At 44.2% G+C, this 16,216-nt stretch overlaps 1 protein-coding gene across 1 annotated transcript in view; it reads left to right on the top strand.

Annotated features, from left to right (window-relative positions):
- Positions 1–16,216, top strand: part of LOC113036964 (chloride channel protein 2-like) — a 62,884-nt gene that overhangs the window by 17,444 nt on the left and 29,224 nt on the right. Inside the window, exons 5-10 of the mRNA XM_026193612.2 lie at positions 6,946–7,074; positions 8,062–8,195; positions 10,764–10,838; positions 12,384–12,462; positions 12,936–13,061; positions 14,045–14,129. Coding sequence (XP_026049397.2) covers positions 6,946–7,074; positions 8,062–8,195; positions 10,764–10,838; positions 12,384–12,462; positions 12,936–13,061; positions 14,045–14,129 — 628 coding nt within the window. The remainder of the gene's footprint in view (positions 1–6,945; positions 7,075–8,061; positions 8,196–10,763; positions 10,839–12,383; positions 12,463–12,935; positions 13,062–14,044; positions 14,130–16,216) is intronic.

Here is a 16,216-nt window from a genome sequence, read left to right as displayed (position 1 = left end):
ACGGTAATTAGATTACCGTTACTTTCCCATAGGAACGCTGCGTTACTGCGTTACTGCGTTACTAAAACCGTGATTTTTTGCGAGAATGTCTCACGACAGTGACGTAAGCGAGTGTGACGTTAGTGACAACAGCTGTGTGCAGATCAACAATGGATCACATATCGAGTGCAGGAGAGAGTATGAGCGTGCAGCGTTCAAAGCGTGCAAGTACTGACCTTACTTTGAGTTTGATTCCATAAAAAGTGACAAAAACATTAGTGTCTGTTGTGCGTGGGAAGAAAACTTCTTTTTACAGCGAAAAAACCCTAAACTTCCAACAAGCACCGAGTAGCTACGACGTAATGGGAAACTCACAGAGAAACTCGCGGATTCTTCCACTGACCGCGGCACACCTGCACCAGGGTAAACCTCCGCCTGCCCCACTCCTGCTTTACAGGTGAAAATAGAGCAACAGGACCGCTGAGTCTTTGACTTTATTTATTTTCTGCTGTGTTTTACTTGCATCTATTTGAAAGACTGAGTGTAAACGCAAAATTAAAAAAAATTATGTGCTGGAATGTGCAGAAAATAGGTTTAAATGTTAAACAAATTTCTTCCAGTCAGAGAATGTTGCATATAATTAAATTTTTGCTTGATGCATAAAGTTAAAAGATTAAAACTGATAAAACAAGTTTTAAAAAGAGACTTTTCCATTTGATTACATTTTGTATGATGGATTATGTAGAAAAAGTAGAATTGGGCTGAAAGATCTATCACTTTATCACCTACTCAGGTTGTAAATCGTGTTTTTAAAAAGTAACTAAGTAACTAAGTAATGAATTACTTTTAAAAATAATCAGTAAAGTAATGGGATTAGTTTTTGGGGGAAGTAATCAGTAATTAGTTACTGATTACTTTTTTCAAGTAACTTGACCAACACTGGTAATATCTAACAACTACAGGAAACTGATGGTGAGAGGAAAAGATGAGTTGATAGGATGGAGGTAGTGGTGAAGGGTGAGGTCAAAGGATGGAAAAGGGCTGAATTTATTTGAAGTCTTTCACATTCTAGTTCACATCAAATAGACATGTATCACATGTATGCAAATGTATACAAATCTATTCAGAATTTTAAAATCGGACAGTGAAAACACAAAATAAATTAAGAAAAATATACAATGGAATTAGACACTGGAGCAAACCATTAGATGTGGCACATATTGGAAAGGTTTTAGATTTACTTCTTAGTGATGGAGACCAATCTTAAACCAAGTTGACATAAAAAAAAATTTGGAATTTGACAAATGCCTGGCAGGAAACTTTGTGTTCAAGTAGATGCATTGGGAAAAAAGCTCTGTGATAGGGCAAAGCCAGACTGGGTAAGCATTTGAGAGAAACTAGAAACCACAAATAAATGGTAAAAAGCTTTGTTCTTATATAGCTTTAGCACTCATAGCACCTTAAACAACATGTTTCACACACACGCTTCTTTTCCTACACGTAAGTTCTTTCTATCTATGTGTAACACTCACACTCAGACAAATGCATCAAAGGAGCAATTTGGGGTTCAGTATCACATTCCTCTAGTATTACAATTCCTTACCATCCAATGCCATGGCAGAGCAGCTTGACTCCACCTCCAGTGTACCTGGCCTGGCCTTCAATCTGGTTTCCTGCACGCATAATGTAACGACCTTCGTTTTCCCCATCACTTCAGCCAAATCTCCTCTCAAGTTTTTTGACATATACACATATGGTAAGACATATGATGGTCTTACCAAAATAAATTATTTATTCTCAATGATCCCAACTAAACCGCCACAAGATTGGTTCAGATCTCTAGATTCATGTATGTCCAAATTCCTTTGGAAAAATAAACCCCCACGTGTAAGCTTAAAAACACTACAAAAGACCAAGGATAAAGGAGGACTAGAACTGCCTAACTTTCAGCACTACTTCTTAGCCAACAGGCTTCAGTTTATCTCAGGATGGCTAAAACACACCCTCTTAGATGAACCTTGGCTAGATGTAGAACAAGCACTCTGCAATAATCTAGAGATCTCAGACCTACCATTTATCAGCTCAAACATCCAACGACATGAATGCTTTAAAAGCATCAACATCAGCTCTTCTCTGACAGCATGGTGGGAGTTTCTAAAATTGACGGCGTCTTCATTAATCCCATGCAAACGTACACCTGTCTGGAACAACCCTGACATATTACAAAACAATAATATGATAAACTTTTCAGATTGGAGTGATAAAGGAATCAAATATTTAGAACATATACTAGAAGGAACAGAATTTATTTCATTTGACGGACTAGTTACACAATATGGGATCAACAAGAAAAGATTTTTAGAATATCAACAAATTAAATCCATAGTAAAAAAGAAATTTAAACCGGGTCAAGTTGAACTACAAACACCACCAAGTGTGGTTCAATTTCTTACTCTTAAACCCCCCAAATTACTATCCAAAATATACAGAATGCTTTCTAAAACAGATGAATCAATATCACTTCCTATTGCAAAATGGGAAGCGGATTTATCAGTTAACTTAGACCTAAACTTCTGGTCTCAGATTTGCTTAAAAACCTTTCATCTAATTAGAAATCCCAGTCTTCAATTAATTCAATACAAAATATTACATAGAGTGCACTATACAGGTCATCGGATGTTCAAGATGGGCTTTACGTCTACCAACAACTGCTCACACTGCCAAACCAATTCACCGGACAATTATATCCACGCTCTTTGGTTCTGTCCACCAGTTCAGAAGTTTTGGCGCGAGATATGTGAAGACTTATCGAAGTGTCTGAAATGTAACATTCCAACTTCCCCCTTAGTGTGTTTGTTGGGCAGCTTAGATAATGTCACTTCAGAAAAGAATATAGCCCATATGGTTTTCACTGCCCTATGCATAGCCAAGAAAACAGTCCTCATGAACTGGAAAAATAAAAATAATCTTAATTCTAACCAATATAGAAATTATCTATTAGATTACATTAGTCTCGATACAGCCTCTGCCACCACATCAGATCAATTGCTCTGGGCTCCTTTGATCAGCTCCATCACCTAGTGGGGGTGGGGGGGTCATAGTTTGGTCCCGCCTTCACTGTTGTGATTGGTGTGGGGGTAGGGACAGGCTTAGGGCGTCGGGGGGTTCCCCGGAGGCATCTTCCTTGGGGGGCTCAACCCGGGGTAGCGGTCATGTCCGGTTAGGGGCTCTGTTGGCTCTCAGGTGACTGTTTCCTCGCGGCTGCGTGCAGCGGGGCTAGGGGAGGGTCTGTGCTGACGGACGTGGGTTACTGACCTGGTAGTCTGGCTGCCCCTGGGTGGGTCCGGGATGGGCGTGAGGTTCTGGGGGCGCTCCGTCTCTGGGCTGGGACCCGGACCGGGCCTCGGGGGCTTGGGTCCTGGTTGGTGTGTTGCCGGGGTTGTGGGCGGGTGGGTGCATGGGGGCCCAGCCCTGGAGCAGGGTGCCGCCGGTGCGTCGAGCCACCTGGGGGGCTCTTCAACTGGTGGGGGAGATTGTCACATCTTGCAGGAGCTTTCCTCTCCTCAGGAGCTGCCTCTGCAGGAGGGGGAGATACAGGAGAGGTGGAGGAAGATCTCAGCCTGGGTGTTTATTGTCTTATGTAGTCTGGAAGATGAGTGGATGGTGGGGTGGGTGCAGTTTTCTCTGTGGTGGGGTTGGGTGGACTGTCCCGGGCTCTGTGGGGCCGGGCGGCGCTGCTGCACTGGGCCCGGTCTGGATGGGCCTGGGCCCCCTTTCCCTGGCGGGTCGCGGAGTATGGGGGTGCCTACTGGGGTCAGCGGGGGAGCTGGCCCCAGGGAGGGGTCACTTGCCCCTCCCTTCCTTCCCTCCCCATCTCCAGCTGCCTCCCTCTTCCCGCTCCACCACAACCACCCACACATGCAGGGCCTTGGAGTAGGGGTGTGTCACCAGGGTGCAGAGGAGGCTACCCCCCCCTCTGTCCCCTTCTGGCTGCCTCTGCCTCAATTTTATCCCACAACTTAGACATTCACATTACTCACACTCTCATTACACATACATATAGGATCTTGGGGGTGGGGACGATACACGGACTCCAAAGTACCATCAGGGTGTACACCCCACCCCTGGCATCGTTGCCCACCTCTCAATTTTAAATACACGTAGACATTGAGGGCTAGCAGGAGGGACCATGCGCTTACCTGCTGCTCTCTGGCAGGTAGCTCCATGCCCTCCTGGGTTTTAAATGCACCTTAGAACACACATGCATCAACACTACAATGAGCGGGTGGAGGGAGGTTCGGAGTCTTCTCTCACCCCCGTTCTCTGCGACCTGCTGGAGCAGGGGGGCTAGGACTAGGAGGAGGAGTTGGCCGTCCGACTGCGGTCTGGAGTGTGGAGCCTTCCTGCTGCTGCGGAGTCGGGGCGGTCTGCCTCCCCCCACCGCAGGGAAAAGGGAAACACCACCTGGGTCTGGGTGCAGTTCCCCCCTCCAGGGGCGGGAGCACCTAGACCCGGTTTGTAGAGTACGCTTGGGGAGTGTGATCGTGTGTACAACGTCTCTTTATGTCTGTCTCCACGTTGGTTGAGTGTGGAGTAAGTGCATATGAGAGCATGAGGGTGGGAATGGATGTTTGTATCTGTGTGTGCCTGTATGTCTGTGTCTATATGTCAGGTTGGGTGTCAGGCGCCACCTCTCTGGGGACATCTCAGGCCCTCCAAGGTTTGGAGGCCTATCTCCCCCTACCACCACTTCCCCTGCCAGTGGCGGACCCCCTCAGACATCGGTGCGTTGGTGGTTCTTTGTGTCCGGGGATGGGCGTCCAGGTACACACCGGCTCACTCCTTGGCGGCCGCTTATCGGGGCCTGGAGCCTGGGGCTCGCTCGGGCCACTTCGGAGGTGGGGTGCCCTCGGCCTCTCGGCCTGGGGCTTGGTCACTCAGGCGCAGCTGGCTGCCGGCGGAGCTCACGGGCGCGTCACTGCAACTCCCCCTGGCTTCTGCTCCGCGGCTGCTGAGTGAGCCCTCATCTGGGACTCTCCTCAGCTCTTTCTGGGACAGTGGCGCAGCTGCCCCTCTGTTGGTCTTCCTTGGTCTCTTGTGTTCTGGGGGCCTCTGGATGTCTGGAGTTTTGATCTCCTCCACACCTGCTTCATGCCCTGGAGGACGGGGCTGTGGCCCCCCCACACCCTCTAGCAGATTATTACATGAAGGAACCTTTTAAAAAAAACAAAAAACAAGCGCGTCCATGCTCACAGGTGTACACACGGGTGATCACACCCACAAACTACACCCTTTTTGGCTCCTACCTCAAAGCACACTGTGTTCTGTTGATCTTATGTGCTGCACAATAATGTTTAACATTTAGTATTTACTGTCATATTCCCATATATCATTGTGATGTTGTTTATTCTATTACTCTTGTTCTCTTCTGCTTGCTTTCTTTTTTCTTTCTCAGCAGGTGATCCAGGTGATTGATATATGCATTTTTTTTTCTCTGCCCGTTCTGTTGGTTTTTGTCTTTTGCCCTTCTCCCCCGTCCCTCTTCTCAGCTGTTTCTCTTTCCCTCTTTCTTTCTCCCCTTCTTTCCCCCAGTCAAGTCTGTCCCGTATTCAGTAAGTGAAAATAAAATAAACAATAAAAGGTGAATCAAATGGACCATTACGGCAAGGCTGGGATGGTCAGTTTGGTAAAGTAAATCCGTTGGGCATCTTTCTTTGCCTTTAGACAACAATTCTGATGGCAAAAGAGCCAAACGGGACAGGCCAAAAAAAAAAAAAAAAAAAAGACATATACATTTCTGCATTTCCTTTTTTCTCTCTGTACATCAGAGCACACATTGGAGGGGCATAGTCGATCAAAATGCAGAAACTCAGCAGTCCAAGGGGGGGCTTTGTCTGAGCCCCCCAATATTGTTGGGCAGATGTATGTTATGATACGTGGGGCGATTGTGGCTCAAGAGTTGGGTGTTCGTCTTGTAATCAGAAGGTTGCCGGTTCGGACAGTCTTGGTCGTTGTGTCCTTGGGCAAGACACTTCACCTACCGCCTACTGGTGTTGGCCAGAGGGGCCGATGGCGCGATATGGCAGCCTCGCCTCTGTCAGTCTGCCCCAGGGCAGCTGTGGCTACAGCTGTGGCTACCAGTGTGTGAATGTGAGAGTGAATGAATAGTGGAATTGTAAAGTGCTTTGAGGTTTCTTGAAAAGTGCTACATAAATGCAATCCATTATTATTATACCTAGACTACCCAACCATACAAAATCTATGTCTGACATACATGTAGATGCAGTTCTACATAAATATGTAAACAAAGGAGGCAAAAGCGAGGCTGCAGGGCAGGCCCACTAGCACAGCTAAAGAAAAAAAACACTGTTTCCTGTCCACATTAGATTCATAGCCAACAAAATTGACTGAAATACAGACTATAGTTCGGCTGTAAAATCTAGTATGGTAATCTATATTAAGTAAACTGAACTCAATTTTTCTCACGGTGTTATTAGAACTCAGTTTAAGAAAGTTACCAGTGTGTTTTATTCAAAAAAGCAAATCAAGCTCAGTAACTCTTTTTTGTGTGTTAAAGGTTCTCCAAGGGATAAAAACTAGAAGGTACAGTAGACAGGAATGAAAGAGGTATTTAACAGTGTAAAAAGGAAAAAGTTTGGTGTAAAGAAGTAAGTAAGTAATGAGAGCAAAGGGGACCAGGGAGGAGGAAAAATAAGTAAGCAAACTGTGCAAACCAGAAAGTTGAAATTAGACACCTGAACCTTTGAAATTCATCAGAAATGTCAAATCTCACAGGTTGAGAAATTCAAACACATTTCTCCGGCTGCGTGTTTTATACTTTCAGAAAGGGAAACTAACCTCGACCTGCCAGTTCCTGTTTTGTTGTATAGGTCTGTAACTGCACTGTAAATCTGTGAGGATGGTTTTACACATTGGGCCTGGTCTGTGTGGTTTGTGTGTCCACAGGACAGAAGTGGGTATATGGCAGACTGGACAGTAATGGGTTCCTGCAGTACCTGGGCTGGGTCGGCTATTCTGTTGCTCTCATCGTGTTTTCTGCCGGCTTCACCCAGATCGTCTCCCCACAGGCTGCTGGTATGTAAACAGATGTGGCAAAAGTACACACTTTCTTTACTTATGCAGAAGCACAGACACCAAAATGTAAAAAAAAAATACTCAACTACTGAAAAAAGTTCATTTCTCAAGTAAAAGTGAAAGAGTACTTGATCTCAAATGTACTCAAAGGAAAAAAGTAAAAGTATCTCTTTGAAGGATAATTCTACTAACCATTTTTGTACAAGGTAACTGAACCTTGTGCTATATTAATATACTGATGAAACAATACTACTATATAAGAATACAAATACTATTCAAAGCTAAATTCTACTTCCATTGACTGTGGTTAGTTTGATATGTAAGAAATAAAAAAATAATTTTCAGTTGGCCACATGGTGGCGGGTAACTTTGCCTCCACACCTGCACAACAAAATAAGAAAATTCAGTGGTTAAAGTGGGATTCAACAGGTGCAGGCACACTGGGATCTATGTAGTGTCTCGGCATATGAAAAGGAATCACAATTGTCAATAATTTCTAATGTAAGCTTCAGATTGTATTAGTGTACAGCTGAACTGCTGCTTTTTGTGGATGTACACAATTGAATTCAACAGGATCTTGGCTCATGTCCTTCCCCTACACTGACACTGTACTGCTTCCACTATTTTTATACAAGACATATGGTTTGGTATAAAGTTGGATTTCAGTGACTCTAAGCATCATCACCTTAAATTCAAATTCATCTCTGCTATACTTGATGTAACCTAAATCTAGCTAAAAGACTAGCTAGCAACTCATTGTGCGACAAACTGCACACATACATTTTTTATTCAAGTAAAAATCTCATTGAGATTCATTTTCAAGAGACACCTGGCATCATGTGTGATGTCTAGTACTTTTTCCATTAAAATAACATCTGTAAATCTTGTCCATTGTTGTTCATTGTAATGTAAACAATAATCTTTTGGGGTCTAACAGAAAGTTTTGACAATCAGCCAGCTGTAAGAGTCCGTTGTTGTCCCCTACAGGTTCAGGGATTTCGGAAATGAAGACCATTCTACGAGGAGTATTACTGAAAGAATATCTCACCTTCAGGACCTTCGTGGCTAAAGTCATCAGTCTCGCTTTTGCCTTGGGTAGTGGTATGCCCCTTGGCAAAGAGGTAAAATAGATGCATACACACAAATCAGCTGCACACTCTTTAAATGTCTTCATGTACTGTTGTATGTTGCTGTGGGTAGGCGTCCATTTTCTGTGTCTGTCTGCAGTCACCATCCAAACCATCAAATTGGGAATAATTACTCAGTAGTTTGAAGGATCTAACATTCTAAGAGCTACATGTCTTTATCAGTGAGTTTTTGAGGGGCAAAATCCCATTTATTTATGATTTTCAACAAAATTGAAGCTGGCCCCAGGGAGGGGTCACTTGCCCCTCCCTTCCTTCCCTCCCCATCTCCAGCTGCCTCCCTCTTCCCGCTCCACGACAATCACCCACACATGCAGGCCTTGGAGTAAAGGTGTGTCACCACGGTGCAGGGGAGGCATCCCCCCCCTCTGTCCCCTTCTGGCTGCCTCTGTCTCAATGTTATCCCACAACTTAGACATTCACATTACTCACACTCTCATTACACATACATATAGGATCTTGGGGGTGGGCACGATACACGGAGTCCAAATTACCATCAGGGTGTACACCCTCACCCCTGGCGTCGTTGCCCACCTCTCAAGGTTAAATACACGTAGACATTGAGGGCTAGCAGGAGGGACCATGCGCTTACCTGCTGCTCTCTGGCAGGTAGCTCCATGCCCTCCTGGGTTTTAAATGCACCTTAGAACACACATGCATCAACACTACAATGAGCGGGTGGAGGGAGGTTTGGAGTCTTCTCTCACCCCCATTCTCTGCGACCTGCTGGAGCGGGGGGGCTAGGAGGAGGAGTTGGCCGTCCGACTGCAGTCTGGAGTGTGGGGCCTCCCTGCTGCTGCGGAGTCAGGGTGGTCTGCCTCCCCCCACCGCAGGGAAAAGGGTAACACCACCTGGGTCTGGGTGCAGTTCCCCCCTCCAGGGGCAAGGGTACCTAGACCCGGTTCGTAGAGTACGCTTGGGGAGTGTGATCGTGTGTACAGCGTCTCTTTATGTCTGTCTCCACGTTGGTTGAGTGTGGAGTAAGTGCATATGAGAGCATGAGGGAGGAATGGATGTTTGTGTCTGTGTGTGCCTGTATGTCTGTGTCTATATGTCAGGTTGGGTATCATACGTCACCTCTCTGGGGACATCTCAGGCCCTCCAAGGTTTGGAGGCCTATCTCCACCCACCACCACTTCCCCTGCCAGTGGCGGACTCCCTCAGACATCGGTGCGTTGGTGGTTCTTTGTGTCTGGGGGTGGGCGTCCGGGTACACACCGGCTCACTCCTTGGCGGCCGCTTATCGGGGCCTGGAGCCTGGGGCTCGCTCGGGCCACTTCGGAGGTGGGGTGCCCTCGGCCTCTCGGCCTGGGGCTCGGTCACTCAGGCACGGCTGGCTGCCGGCGGAGCTCACGGGCGCGTCACTGCAACTCCCCCTGGCTTCTGCTCCGCGGCTGCTGAGTGAGCTCTCATCTGGGACTCTCCTCAGCTCTTTCTGGGACAGTGGCGCGGCTGCCCCTCTGTTGGTCTTCCTTGGTCTCTTGTGTTCTGGGGGCCTCTGGATGTCTGGAGTTTTGATCTCCTCCATACCTGCTTCATGCCCTGGAGGACGGGGCTGTGGCCCCTCCACACCCTCTAGCAGATCATTACATGAAGGAACCTTTTAAAAACAAGCGCGTCCATGCTCACAGGTGTACACACGGGTGATCACACCCACAAACTACACCCTTTTTGGCTCCTACCTCAAAGCACACTGTGTTCTGTTGATCTTATGTGCTGCACAATAATGTTTAATATTTAGTATTTACTGTCATATTCCCATAGATCATCGTGATGTTGTTCATTGTATTGCTCTCGTTTTCTTCTGCTTGTTTTCTTTTTCTTTCTCAACAGGTGATCCAGGTGATTGATAGATGGATTTTTTTTGTCTGCTTATTTAGTTTTTGTTTTTTGCCCTTTATCCCCGTCCCTCTTCCCCGCTGTTTTTCCCCCTCTTCCTTTCTCCCTTTTCTTTTCCTCATTCAAGTCTGTCCCGTATCTAGCAAGTGAAAAAAAAAATTATAAAATAAACAATAAAAGGTGAATCAAATGGACCATTACGGCAAGGCTGGGATGGTCCATTTGGTAAAGTAAATCCATTGGGCATCTTTCTTCGCCTTTAGACAATAATTCTGATGCAAAAGAACCAAACGGGACAGGCAAAAAGAAAAAAAAATTGACGTTTTGATCCACATTCTACTGTTGCTGACTTGCACGTTTTCAGTGAGTCACAGCATTAAGACACCACCACGAAGAGACAGCCCTTTTAATATGGAATGACAGCTTTAAGATATCCAAATAAAGAGTAAAGATCCCTCAGAAGACAGGCTTACACTCGGACCACATCTGGTCCTCAGAAACCCACACAGAGTAAATCGAAGCAAAGTGCTGGAACACCATTGTGCTTATATGAAATTTAAATTTAAATTAGATTTTCACCTGAGATCACTTCTCATATTCTGCAACTGGCATAAAAACCGCAACATGTGTATGTGTAACTGTTGACAGACCGTCAAACAGCAGCTAGAGAACCTGTTTTATGCCTTTATTTTTTCCTTCTGTCAGGCTCCCTTTGTACACATCGCCAGCTTGTGTGGCGCTCTCCTCTGCAAGTTGCCTGTGTTTCGAGGAATCTATGAAGTGAGTCTTACATCTTTTTCTTTCTCATGTTTTATTGAATTCATCCACTGTTGATTTTATTTTTTTTTAATGCTTTGCAAATGTCCTACACATATTTTTGCCTATAAAATACCAACAGTCATATTTCTATTCAGGCACTAGTGAACTGTCTCAGAGATGTACAATTATGGTTGGAGAGAAACTTATGGAGAGAAATTATTTTATTTGGGCATCCCAACCCATTTGACGGGTATGACAGTGCTTGGTGTGACTTTTGACTGTGCTTTAAAATTTAATAAACAGATCAGCTCTGTTGTTAAGACAAGTTTCTTTCAACTGAGTCTCCTCAGCAGGGTGAAGGCCTGCCTCCAACCACACGGCTTAGAGACAGTAATTCAGACTTTCATTTGCTCTCATCTCGATGATTGTAATTCTTTACATGCTGGCTCTGCTCAATCTTTACCTCGTCACCTCCAAGTCGATCAAAATGCAGAAGCTCGCTTTTTCACGGGAAATAAGCAGTGTGATCATATTGCAGCTATGCTGGCCTCCGTAGACTGGCTTTAGTGACTGTTTCTATTTAAAGAATACTTTGTGTAACCTTTTGTTGTTTAAAAACATGGTATGTAAATATACTTTGACTTGACTTGATTCATCGGTCAGTGTATACAGTGGCTAAATACAAAAGCATTTCATATCTATTTCATACTGTGCGCACAATATCAAAGAATACAAGCAGAAGTGTAGCTTCCAAAGTCGTGATGAATTTCTGATGATGATTGAGGAAACATAGTCTGTGTATAAGCTGAAAACTGATTCAGAAGCAATCTATGGTTTGGTGAAGATTTTAGCTATAATTTGCATGCTCTTTGAAGAATAAATGAATCTACCAGTGTTGATCAGCTCCAATGCCTTCTCTGGAACACCACGAGATTCTGACAAATTTAGTAAAACCACAATGACAAAACTGACTAAACACAGGAGAAAACACAAACACAGACTAGACCTGAGAGAAATAGGAGGACAAGAAAAAGTTGATAACTAACAATATCAAAATGAAAACATAAACTAGGCAAAAGTATATCCAGACTAAAAACAAGAGCAATTTCAAAATAGCTGGGAGAAAAGCCAGGATCATGACAAACAGATGTGCCAAAAAAGCTTCATTGTGTGGGGGTAAGAAAGTATAACATACTATGGCTATAAACTTGTGTGCATCAGTTTCATGTTTTATACTTGGACTATGTTACACTCCATTGTCCCTTTTAAATAAAGAATTATTATTAGTATTATCATATTTTACAATTTAATTTTTCGAACCTTTTTACCTTCAAAGCGAAAGAAGATACAATTTCATACAGCATATCTTTGAGCAGAGAATTACCGCTATTCATAGTAAACACTTAAAATGGTCTTCCACCTTCTTACGGTTACATTGTAATTGTAGCTAATTTAATGTAGTCTAATCTATCCAATATTGCCTAAATGGTGAGTAGGTTATTTATTTCTGTATTCCACATCTATTTATTCTAAAGCTGAAATGTAATCACTTCCGTGTGATTTCAGAATGAGTCCAGGTACAGAGAGATGCTAGCAGCAGCCTGTGCTGTGGGAGTAGGCTGCGTTCTTGCTGCGCCCGTAGGAGGTGAGGTTCATCAAATGTGACGTGGTAACACTCCGAAGTAAGCTAAATCTGCAAACACTGTTAAGGCTTTAAGTTGAGCAGTGTAATATATAACATGTAATATGATAAGCTTTATGTTGCTGAAATCTGTGGAGCAGTTTCAGTAATGTTTCACAAGCTATCTTGTAATTGAGGGTTTCTTTTTTCACGCCTATGTATCAGTGCCAATTTCTTCAAGTTCAAGATTTTTTTGAGCCTCTCTTGTTAAGTCATGTATATATACAGCTCGCCATGAGCAAATCTATCCAAGATGAGCTGGAAGTAAATGACACTGAGATCTGAGTGAAGATGCTGGCTAGCAAATTCAACAGACAAAAGAAAATATTGTTCTTCAGCACAAGTGCAAGACGGGTTTTTGAAAAGTCAGTGTAAGTTTCAGAATATTTTAAAAGTCAGTTCCAATGCTCATGCCTTGCGTTGTTTGTGTGTTTCAGGTGTGCTCTTCAGTATTGAAGTAACATTCACATTCTTTGCTGTGAGGAGCTATTGGAGAGGGTTTTTTTCCGTCACCATCGCTGCCTTCTTTTTCAGGGTATTGGCTGTGTGGTACAAAGACGAAGGTATGACTGTGTGGCCAGATGTTTTTACCAGGTGTTTTAAGGAATTCACAATGTCACACCTTTTAATACTAAAAACAGCATTGATCATTAAATGAAACCTTACTGCTTTCATAGATACAACAGCGCTAATTTATGTTGAATGAAATTGCAGGCTGTTTGCAGTTATGAATTCAGGAAAATGTGGACTCAAAGCTTGTTGGGACTTATGAATTCCTAATTTGACAGATGTAGTCTCTTTAAAAATGTCAATTTAAAAAGTAAATCACCAGACCCTGAACACAGAACGCATAAACAAATGAAGATGTGTCTCCACGTTACTAATACATGTAGCTGTGATTTGTATATTAAGATAAGATAAGATAACTCTTTATTGTCATTGCACAGTCATACATAGTACAGTAGTACAATGAAATTGGAAAAACTGTCCTACGTCGGCACTACATATAACACAACACGACACGATATGACACATCACAACGTAACAAACAACACAACACAGTATATTAACTTAGTATAAAAAAGAAGAATAAGTGTATGAGAAGAATAAGTGTATGATGGTATATTTAAGAGACAAGTCAAAGTAAACGCAGCAAAATGAATCACAGTGGAGCTGCAAGTTTCAGTTTCTAGTGTTCTTCCCCCATTATTTGTGTAGTATGATCAAACATGGCTAGGTTTTGAGGTTTGCTCAGTACTTTCTCAATAAACTTCAGCAGGATCATTTTTTATGCATTCACCTAACAAATGATAGATTACCTAATTTGTTTTTGGGACAAGACATACACCACATGCCTGTTGCATCAGAAAGAGCTGTTCACAATGCTCAGCCTGAAACTAGCTTTACTCTCCATTTTCCATCAGTTATTCAACATCTGTAATACCTAATGTTATTGCTAAAGTTTGGATACTTGCACCTCGAAGTTTTGATGACTATTCAGTGATACACTAGCTTGTCCTCTTGGTTTTGCTTTCTCTTGCACCAGAGACCGTCACAGCCCTTTTTAGAACCCATTTCCAGGTAGACTTTCCCTTTGACCTCAAGGAGATGCCTGCCTTCGCTTTGCTTGGGTAAGTTTCCATCTCTAAACTTGAAATGCAAAAATTTGCTTTAAAAATAGTAAAATTGAAAAATACCCACTAGTTCCAACTCATCAGCTAAGCATCAGGAAAAAGATGTGCATATGAAATACTTTTTGTTGACTGAGGTTTTTAGCAGTCATTTAAAAGCCATTTGTTCTGAAAGATATTCCAACATATTATGATTGCCGCATATATTCTGATATTATTAAGGAGCACTACTTAAGTAGGTTTGATTCAGTTTTATTTATGTATTCACAACAACAGTCACCTCAAAGTGCTTTATATTATGAGGTAGAGACCCTACATTAACAGAGAGAAAACCCCAGCAATCAGATGACCTGCTGCGAGCAAGTGCTTGGCAAGAGTGGGAAGAAAAAACGTCCTTTTAACAGGAAGAAACCTTCTGAAGAACAAGTCTCAGAGAGGGCAGCCATTTCCTGCTGACTCTTTGGGGGTGAGGGGAGAGCGTAAAGTGATGTTGAAGTGACATCTTTTATAAGTAAATTTGGACTGAAGGCTTTGTTTTGTAATGCCAGGCTTTGACCTTTTTTCATGTCTATTATACTTTATGTCACAGTTTGGCATGGCAAACCGTGGGGGGTGTGGGGAAGGAGGACCCAGGCGCGGTGCTCTATGTACAAGCAGTGCGTTTATTTACAGTGATGGAACTGATACACAACAATAACACATCCCCGTGTGCTCCCGACTTCCACTCCGTGTCTTCTCCCAGTGTTTGTGCTCATGTGTCTGCTCCCTCGTGCCAGTGCACTCTGTGACTGCTGCCCTCTCATCCAGCAATCCGTCCTGGGAAAATAGAGGCAGTAGTTAGCACCCTCAGTTCACTTGGCAAGCTCACACTCACAAACAGACCAGCTGAAGAACTGACGGGAAGTCTCACGAAATGATCCCGTGTCGGTGGGAGCTCCAAGACTCTCTTAAGTAGCTCCCCCGACGAGGCCTGATCAGCAGCAGGTGTGTGGCTTCGGGTATGGCCAGTCCGCCAGCAGGGCCACACCCACCAGGCCTGAAGGCGCCCGCAGAAACACATACACACACATACAAGCAGGGATAACGAGGGACGGCAATACAAAATATATATTATAATATTAGTCCATAACTGCTCAGGGATCCTGGGTCGCTCAGACACTTTATATTTATACGTTTAGTGTGACATCAGTAAGACCTCAGTATACGGGCTATTTATAGTCCAAATGTGGTTCCTGTGGATCTTTTCAACTCAAAACTAAGACTAATTTTAGACGTTTAATATTCCTGCATGCATAGGCTCTGTAGTCACATGTTTTCAGAGGCATGTTTTCTGTAGGGAAACAGTTATGTGTTGAATGCAGAGTGATCAGCATACAGTGATACAGCATACAGGGAGGGGCTACTTGCCATGTCCAATGTCTCCACCGCAGGGAAAAGGTGTTACGGTCATTGGGGGGACTCAAACGCAGGACTACTTGCTCAAAGGAAGAACAGAGGGTTTTATTCACAAACACCAGGTGAAGTGTGTGACAGTGACTAAGTGCTATATACAAGCGTGCAGGGATTAGGGCTCCAGGGAATCCACAGTGAAAAGCAGGGGATCACTATCACTCCTCTTCAGTCTCTCTTGGCGTCTCACCAGTCATCCATTCTTCTCTCGCACCAGAAACTCTGGACTGTGACAAAAGGGTAACATCTCCTGGGTCTAGGTGTGGATTCCCCTTCTAGGGGCGAGGGTACCTTGTATAGAGGCTGTTTGTGGAGTGTGATTGTGTGACAATGTCCATTTGTCTTTACGTTGGGTGAGTGCTGAGTAATTGTATATGTGTGCATGCAAGTTTGTGTCTGTGTCTATATGTCAGGTCGGGTCTTAGACTCCGCCCCTCTGGCAACACCTCAGACTCTCCAAGGTATGGGGGCACACTCCCGGCCTGGCGCCCGTGGCTCGGTCAGGCTCCAACCGTGGGTGGGGGGCTCAGTCCACTCTGGCACAGCTGGCTGCCGGTGGATCCCGCGGGCAGGCCACTGCAACCCCCTCTGGCCTCTGCTCCGTGGCTGCTGAGTGACCCCTCGTCTGAGGCTCTCCT

Source organism: Astatotilapia calliptera, chromosome 14 (genome assembly GCF_964374335.1).
Source record: "Astatotilapia calliptera chromosome 14, fAstCal68.1, whole genome shotgun sequence".
Taxonomy (NCBI): domain Eukaryota; kingdom Metazoa; phylum Chordata; class Actinopteri; order Cichliformes; family Cichlidae; genus Astatotilapia; species Astatotilapia calliptera.
Note: the sequence above shows the minus strand (reverse complement) of the source record. Positions and strands in the feature narration are given on the sequence as shown.